Source organism: Manacus vitellinus, unplaced genomic scaffold (assembly GCF_001715985.3).
Source record: "Manacus vitellinus isolate BGI_N305 unplaced genomic scaffold, ASM171598v3 scaffold_3_pilon, whole genome shotgun sequence".
NCBI classification, from domain to species: domain Eukaryota; kingdom Metazoa; phylum Chordata; class Aves; order Passeriformes; family Pipridae; genus Manacus; species Manacus vitellinus.
Window position 1 is genome coordinate 39,793,516 of NW_021940535.1, and position 8,528 is coordinate 39,802,043.

The 8,528-nt window shown below is 46.7% G+C and overlaps 1 protein-coding gene across 1 annotated transcript in view; it reads right to left on the bottom strand.

Moving 5' to 3' along the window:
• MKX (mohawk homeobox) overlaps nucleotides 1-1,669 on the bottom strand; it is a 52,012-nt gene extending 50,343 nt beyond the window's left edge. The window contains exons 1-2 of the mRNA XM_029961902.1: nucleotides 1,627-1,669; nucleotides 48-235 (exon numbers count right to left, since the gene is read on the bottom strand). Coding sequence (XP_029817762.1) covers nucleotides 48-235; nucleotides 1,627-1,669 — 231 coding nt within the window. The remainder of the gene's footprint in view (nucleotides 1-47; nucleotides 236-1,626) is intronic.
• Between the last annotated feature and the right edge of the window lie 6,859 nt (nucleotides 1,670-8,528).

Consider the following 8,528-nt stretch of genomic DNA (forward strand, 5'->3'; position numbering starts at 1 on the left):
CTAGTTCGAGAACCCCGCTCGCCCCCCCGCCCCGGGCTCAGCCGCACCGTTTCTGCCCCACCGTGGGGTGTTTTCTGGGACTCACTCCCGTCCCCGCACTCCTCCTCATAGGGGCGTGACGTCACGGACTCTCTCTGCGACGTCCCACAGCCACACGCACTGGGGAAAGGGTCGCTGGAAGAGAGGGGCACCTTGGCGTCGGGGATCACCGACCCGACTGTAATTTCTCCATTTGCTGAAGGGAAGCAGGAGGGAGGGTGGAGAAGGGCAATGCACTAAAGAGACCCCATCATTCAGGGAGAAAAATTGCTGTCCCCAGGGTGGGAGAAAAAAACACGAAAAACTTGCTGCCAGTGCCCTGATGAGAAAACAAAGGGTAGGAAGAGGTGTAAATGACCACAGGAGTGCTTCTCTGTAGGCTGTGTATCCCCCACTTCCACTGACCTTTGGGCAAGGCCCTGGTAAGGCTGCCCCACAGTGCCCTGGCCAGAGAACTCAGAACCAGCTGGGGGAGAAGGGGGCATAGGGGAGCACTGTGGGTTGAATGTCTCCTGTTAGTCTGTGCTAATATGCTGTTTAGGGGCTTCCTGCAAAACGCACTGCTCCAATCATGCCCAGCTGAACTGTTTAAGAGCTGGGAAGTATTGTTATAATTATATCACAGCTAAAGGAGTCTGAGAAAGTGACAGGTTTGATCAAAAACAAGATCCTGAGGGCTCCTGCTCTCTCTTGTGAAACAGGAAGGTGATGGTCGTTTGCAGCCTCAGAAAAGTGTTCCCCCTGTTGTCTTCCCACTCTCCTCTCCCAGGCTCTCTGGCACAGCAGGGGTGATCTTCTCTGGCAAGGCAGGTGCAGGCTCTGGTCCCCAGCTCCTGAGAGGAGGCACAGATGGGGCACAGCAGGGTCCTGTGGGCCCTGCAGACTGAGGCAGCCTCTGGAGCAGTGGCAGGCCATGCACTGCAGGGTGCTAAGCAAGTGCCCTTGGAAGCCCCTTCCCTCCTGCCTGTCCACCATGGTGGAATGGATGCTCGTTCAGGATGCTCAGGAGGATTTGGGAAGGCAAAGGTATTCCTTCCCTGTGTCTGCTGATGATGGTGCTGCTTGGGCATGGGCTGGGGGGATTGTTATCTGTGCTGGCAGGGTATCTGGCTGTCCTCAAGGACATCCGTGGTCCCCGGGAGCATGGTACTGTGTGGTACTCTCACCTGCCTGCCCATCTGGAGCTGAGCAGGGCACGGGCAGCCAGGGCAGCAGGTTGCTGAGGGCCTGGCAGATCCCACACCCACACCCAGAATAAATCACAGCAACAAGAGCCGATGGCAGAAATCAGCATTTGGAAAGCGGCTCTGGAAAAAACCAAAAGTCTGTGTGGGGCAGGCGTTGCCAAACGCGGTGAGGCAGTGGCAGGAGCAGTTGGCACTGCGGCGCCTTACAAGCCTCTAAAGCAGTGAGATCTCCCAAATCATCACATGTAAATCTCACACACGCCCGCCCCCTCCATATTTTATTACTTAGATCACAGTTGAAAAGCTTAAATGAAAACAGTGTTTCTATTTCCAGAGCTTGTTTAACATCGTGAATGTGATACAAACTGTGGGCTTCATGTTTTTAATTAAGGTTACTTACCCGGCCATGCACGGAAAAATAAGTCAATAGTTGCTAGCCGCATACCGCGGCCTGCAGCCGGCTCCCCTGAGGATGGTGCAGTGCCGACTGACAGAACCACTGTGGCTCCCATGCATCCCACAGAGGGGTGGGGGCCCTGGGGCGCAGCAGGAGTTCAGGCACCTGCCAGGCTGGAGCTGCAGGAAGCTCATTGCCATTCTTTGCAACAGCCCTCTCCCAGCCCAGTCTTGCGTGCCCAGCTTCAGACAGCTGGTAGGCCAGGTTAGCACGCCAGAAAGTGGCAGCAAGGCACATTTCCAAGGGATATCGTGCTGAAAGAGCCTAAAAGAGGTGCTTTGGGGCCTAATGTGTCTCACTGGAAGAGCCAGGAAAAAATCAACTGTGCTGTCAAGTTGAGAGGAGAAATTGCTCCTGAGGCTGCAACTGATGGAGCTTCTCAGTGCCAGCCCTGCTCCAGACAGCAGAGAAGCTGCAGCCCCAGCCCCACTGCCTGCAGTGAGCAGATACCCTGCAGAGCCCCACTTGGGCTGCCTGCTCTCCCTTCTCTGGTCACGAGCAGAGGACGATCCAAAACCAGTTCACAGAATCATAGAACATGCGAGTTGGAAGTGACTCATCAGATCACTGAGTCCGACTATTTGCCCCGTGCAGGACACCTCAATAATCATGCCATGCATGGACCTGAGAGCATTGTCCAAATGCTTCTTGAACTCTGTCAGGCTTGGTGCTGTGTGATCACTTTCCTGGGGATCCTGTTCCAGTGCTCAACCACCCTTTGGGTGAAGAACTTTTTCCTGATATCTAACCTAAACATCCCCCAACTCAACTTCAGTTCACTAAAGTCCCATCTATGCTCCTAAATACAGTCCTCATTTCTGGTCTGCACTTCCAGTATAATGTTACTTTTTGTCCCTTGCTTCATGCTCTGGTTATTTTTTAAATGCTTTCAGCAAACATTTCCTTAGCGTTGCATTCTCACAGCTCCTCCCTCCAACTGCAGATTCTTTCACAGTAAACATATATGTTCGAAATTCAAAGAATTTCCTCATGGCCCTGGTATGCTCTGCGCAGGCTGGGTGGCTAAATAACTACAGCCATGTACGTTGAAGGGCCTGAGAAGTCAAATAGGTGAGAATTTGGTTAGGATTATGCAGAATGGGGTGTTATCTACATAGTCACACTCACAGGGAGAGCAGCTGCAGAGACCTGTTGCCATCCCTGTCAGCAGCTGGATCAGTGCTGAGCAAAGTCCCGAGGCACATGTAGACAAGGATGAACCTGCTTAACCAAGCTGGAGATTTTGTTGGATCTATGCCTAGAATAGCCACTGGCTTAGACTAAGGGGGGCTCTGTGCTCCATCCTTAGGAACAGTGAGGTCATCCTACTGGGCATACAAAATCTGAGGGGGGACATAATTATGTTGGGCTACTAGAAAGCAAAGACAAGCTCTGAAGTTGCCATCTGATTACAGGCCTTTTTGCATGCAAAGACCTGTGGAGGAATGTGTGTTGGAAGGTTTCTCAACAGCAGTGAAGGACCACCTGAAAGGCAAAATGTGTGCTTATGTCTTTTCTTGATGGGTGTTTGGTTTCATGGAACTGGTAAGAAGATATTTTGATGTGGAACCACGTATACAGGAAGCAAATACACCAACATTGTCTGTGACTATTCTTAAAGCAGCTTTGGTGGTGGTGCTGCAGCAGGTAATATTGTTAAACTGCAGGGCCAAAGACCATGGGGAGTTCTGTGAGCAGGGACTGCAACAGCACAAAGGTGAAACAAGGAGGTTGTCAAGAGGATGTTCTGAAACTTGGAAGATGTGACCATTAACCAAACTCTGGTTTCAATTCCAGATACAGCAAGACCAGACTGAGACAAAATGTTAGACTGTAGCTCCAGTGTAGGCTTCAACTCAACTCAGATATTTCCTTCCTGTGTACACCCAGGAAGGGTGTTCATTAAGGGAGCTGCTCTGCTGTCTGCAGGCTACTGAATGCTGCAGAACAGTGGACCAGACATCATGTGCCGAGAAAGCCGAAAACAAGAATTGCACCACACTCTGCACAAATGGAGGGGATGACCTTATGTAAAGGTCCAGTTCTTGCCTTCCACAAATCAGGAAGAGCGGCATGCTGTTTGTGTTTAGAGGAGTAGGCTGAGGGCATGGGTCGGGTTGTAGAGTGGACTCGTGCTACAACACATAATATTTTGTGATCTGGCTTCTAGCTCAGTTCAGCAATGAAACCTAGAACCAGGGTGGTGGCATGGCAAGGGAAAGTGGCTGTGCCTTGGACTTGGCCTTAGTCATGGCTGTCGGGAGTGGGGGGACCAAGACCACTTTGAAGGCAGGGAGCTGGGCTTGCAAACCTGAGGAAGGAGCAGGTGCCTCTTTGTGAGCTGCAGCAGGCAGTTGCTGGCCCCTGCTTCTTTTAAGAAGGACAGGGTCCTGTGGGTGGCCTCCATGGTAGCACCTTCAAACTGGGGTTAGTGGTGGCAAAAGCCCCAGACAAACTGCAGATCTAGAAACCCCCAACACTTAGCTGTTGCTTCATCTAGGAGGGTGGAAGACCCAGTTCCATTCTGCATCTTCATTATATGATTTGTCTTAAGAATTAATAAATGAAAAATTAAAAAACAAAACAAGGTCTCCAACCAATGATCTCAGTTATTTCTACTTCCATGTGAACCTATCCCCAAAGAGTTAGAAAAACAATCTCCTGACTGGTGCTCAGGATCTTTTTTTTTACTCACTGCTCTGTTCCACCTCCATTTTCTATTGCATTTTTTAGGTTTCCATCCCCTTGGGCCATGTAAAACAAAATTCTTTCCATAGGGCCTCTGTTGTCCACCTGGTGCTGTGTGCAGTGGGCACAAGTAGGAGGAGGAGGGCCATGGTGTTTGCAGGAGACGTGTTTTCCCAGTGTCCCTTAGCTCAGGTTCTGCTGGAACTCGGCGACAAGCCAAAAGGGCAAAAGGGCTCCAGAGAGGGGCCAGATTGTTTCCCTAGGAATGAAAATTATGTGTAATGCAGTGTTAATTAGGAGGAAACATGGTCAGCAGGAGAAGCTCTGCAGTTTGGCCTGGGATAGAGTCGGTGTCTCAAGATCAGGCATCTTGGTTATTAAGCTTCATTTATGTGTGTGAACTGGTCTCCATTTCATGCTCTTAGGACCCAGGTGGGATCTGCATGTGCCCCATAGGAGACTCCACTCATGGCACTTATGGTCTGCCTGTTTTCTTCAGTTCTCTGCCCTTTATGGAGTCAAGATGTGTGGGTTGCTCCAGTCTGTGCCATTCCTCCTCGGCTGCTCTTTTCTGCTTAACCCCAAGGAATACAAAGCCAGATACTCAAGCCTCAGATATGTACAGGAGCCCTTTTTTCTGTACCAATAGCAGGTGAAATATCCCAAAAGAGGATGATTTTCTTAATTATGTGTAATGTATCAACATAATCAAAATTAGTTTTTTTGCTATGCTTTTATATATTTTATTCAAATAATCCTGTTTCTTTTAAAAGAGTATTAAATTTTGTATTTAATATTCCCAGAGGAAAATCACATCCTTGGTGTCTTTACTGGCCAGGGAATGACTCAGTTTCATTTAATGTAGTATCTCAGATGGTGATGTCTGCTCTACATTTGGAAACTGCATTTGTGGATTTGTTTGGATTTACCATTAACATTGCAGGTCACATTGCAGGAATCACTGTTTTGAAAAGCTAAGCATAAAGGTTGAACAGCTGATAACACTTATAACACTGATAATTATAAATCTAATTTTTCTTGGGTCACCTGTGCAAAAATAAACACATCACACTGTGTTATTGAATTCCCTACTATTTATTCCTGTTCTAGTTCCACTGGAAAGCATAAAGCTAAGTAATTTTGAAATTATTATCTACAGAATGGTTCAAACAATGAGGAATTTTTGCTCAAGTCTGTCTTTTTTGGGCAGGAAGAGAAGAGGGTGTGCATGTGGGTGAGAGCAAAGGTGGTGCAGTAACGCACAAGGACACTGTGACTCCTGTGGCATCTGCCTGGGACCTGTCCTCTCTACCAGCCCCAACTCTCAAGCGTCCCCAAATATTCGAAAATGTGAACCAATCCAACAAGACAGGGAGACATGCATGGGCTGAGGGGACGGAAGGGGCAGCTCTGAGGGGCTGACTCCATTCCCTGCTTGAGCTGCATGTGGCTTTGTGTGACCTCGAGGATTTCACAATCCCCATGCCTCTCTCCTGCAGCTGTAACATAGGAATAATAACGCTTCCTCCCCTTTCTCTGCTTCCTACTCTGCTTTTGGCACACGGCTAATACAAGAGAGCTTGATCTCAGTTGGAATCTATCACTGCTACTGACATGTTAATAATACCAGAAGAAACGTTTCCTCTTTCCTTTGTACTGACAGAGCTCTGCACTGGGTAGCAGCTCCCAACACGTCAGCCCAGAGCGTATTCACTTTCAACCCCAAATCTAAGGCGTTTTCCGGAGACAAGACAGAGAAGATGCAAGATTCAGGCTGACTTTTAGGATTTTAAACAGGGAGTAGTCATAACATGCTTCAGTTTGATGGCCCTCCAGTTATTGCATAAAAAACCTCTGAATTATCCTCAGCCTCTTGGCTGCTTACACAGCGTTAAACCTCGTGTGGTTGAGTCAGAGTTTCTATGATTTTCTGTCTAGAAGCTCCTCTGGTAGATATCAGGTCCTGGAGAGGACAGGCAGAGTCAGAGTGTGTTGCCTTGGCAACATGGATGTGATTGAGGAGATTTTGGATCTTGAAGGAAAACCCCAAAGTCAATGTCGGTTTTTCTAAAGATTGTGTGGGGTCAGGCATCAGAAGCTACCTGGGGAGAGTTCCCTCGGGACACAGGATCCTGCTCTCTCCGACTCTGCTTGGGAGTCACACAGTGGTGGGTTGGTTTCCCGCAAAGGAAGCCCGAGAAAATCTGAGGATAAAATAGGTTTGCAGGAAGATTCTTCTAAAGATGACTTGGAATTAATGTTTTTGGCCTGAGTTTGAAAATGTCCTTCCTTACTGCTTGCAGTCATATAAAAATGTGTCCCTAGATGCTCTAGCTCTTACATAATTGATAATTTATAAATCTCTGATGATTTAAAAGTTTTCAGAAAGTTGTCCAATAATAATAAATACGTTTATTCAAGCAGATCAAAAAGTCAGGCCAATCCTATTAATCTGTTTAACCAGTTCTGATAGTTGTATTATCTCCTTTTTAGTAGAACTGATGTTAAACCTCTGTAAATAGCTTTAAAACACACAAATTCTATTTTAGCAGAGGCTAAAGCCAGAGGCTCAAAATGCAGTTTGACTTTGATAGCTATTGCCAGCCTCAGATGTGGATACCCAAGGAAAGGCAACAAACTCATACTCTGTCTGTGCTTTCCTGCTTGTGTACAGAATAGATGGGTTCTGCAGGGTGCAAAACATGAGGTGTAGCAGCATAATTCATGTAAACACTGCTACTATTTATTATTGGTGAGGCTGAGGCATGCAAGCCAGTGAAGGAAATAGCTGGCACATCTTCATTAATTCCTTCTGGTTCTAAAGTAAGTAGTTTTCAGGAAATAATTCTCCAAGACCGTGGCTGCACACACAGCATATTTATTCGGAGTTGGCAGGGGCACCAGAAAACATATAGTTCATAGAGCCCTTGTTTCTTTGGATCCTGAAGGTATTTATCAAAAATGATTTTTAGACAGATTAGGGCCACACACATGCACGGAATCAGGCCTATGACAGTCGCTGGTGTCTTCAAGCACTTTAGGTTTAATCATATCCTATGAACAAACTTCAGAAATTCCCCGATGTCATTAAGGGTTATTTTGAGAATGAGTAGCCATCCACCTTAGCTTGGCAAGTGAATATTGGCTTCACAGGTTTTTCCTCCAAGTTACTTGAATATAACTATTATATTTTCTTCTGGATTGTGACTATTTGACTTGTGACCTCAGGAATACTTTACTTGTTGCTTTGAGATCTAGCCATGACTAAACCCAGAAATTTAGATATATATTCAGACTTTTTTATCTGAAAAATAGACTGAAAATCTTGAATATCAGTCTCTCTCATGAGATGTCCTGATTTCATGCATTACAGCAGGGCCAGAAATAACATGAGAACAGCTTTTCTCACAGTATTTCAGTAGTTCTTTTCTGGCCACTGCCAAAAGCAGGATGTGAAGACATGCACGAACATTAAAGCAAACTCTTATTAGAATAGTTCAAGTTCCTTTTGCATTGTGGTAAAAATTTGTGTCAATTTTCATTCTAGTCAGACTATTTCAACCCTTTCAGTACTTCAAAAATCCGTCAGTGTTTTTTCTTAATAAATCATTCTGCTAGCTTAAATGTGATTTGTGGGTTTTCATCTTTTTTTCTTTTTCTTTTTAAACACAGGCCAAGAATATGACAAAGTGCTCAGACCCAAATTGCACATTTGATTGTACGCATAAATGTTGGCTATCCCGCTGGCTACTCCATTCCTCATTTGTGTAATATTAAGCCTCCAGTGTTTGCTGGACTGGGCCAGAAGGTGCCCTCAGATGCCCGGGGGAAGACTGCAACTGCCATCAGTGGGGATGTGCCCCAGCAATAAGGACAGAATAGTTTCAGGTTTGCATAATTAAATTGTTTCCTTCAAAGCTGTCAACAAAATCAGGTGCTGGTCACCTCACAGTCTTTCCACAAAGTGATGAAATGGTATAAAGTTACCTGCTTCAACTGCCAGGGTAAACACTGGGAATAAGTGCAAACACAAAGCAGGGTCATAGCCTGTTCCCATGGGCTCCTCCAGTGTGGGATGTGCACTGGGCTGACAGCCCTGGCAGGGACAGGGCACATCTTGGTGCTGTGCCTGCCCCTGTTCCTGGCAGTGCCTGTAC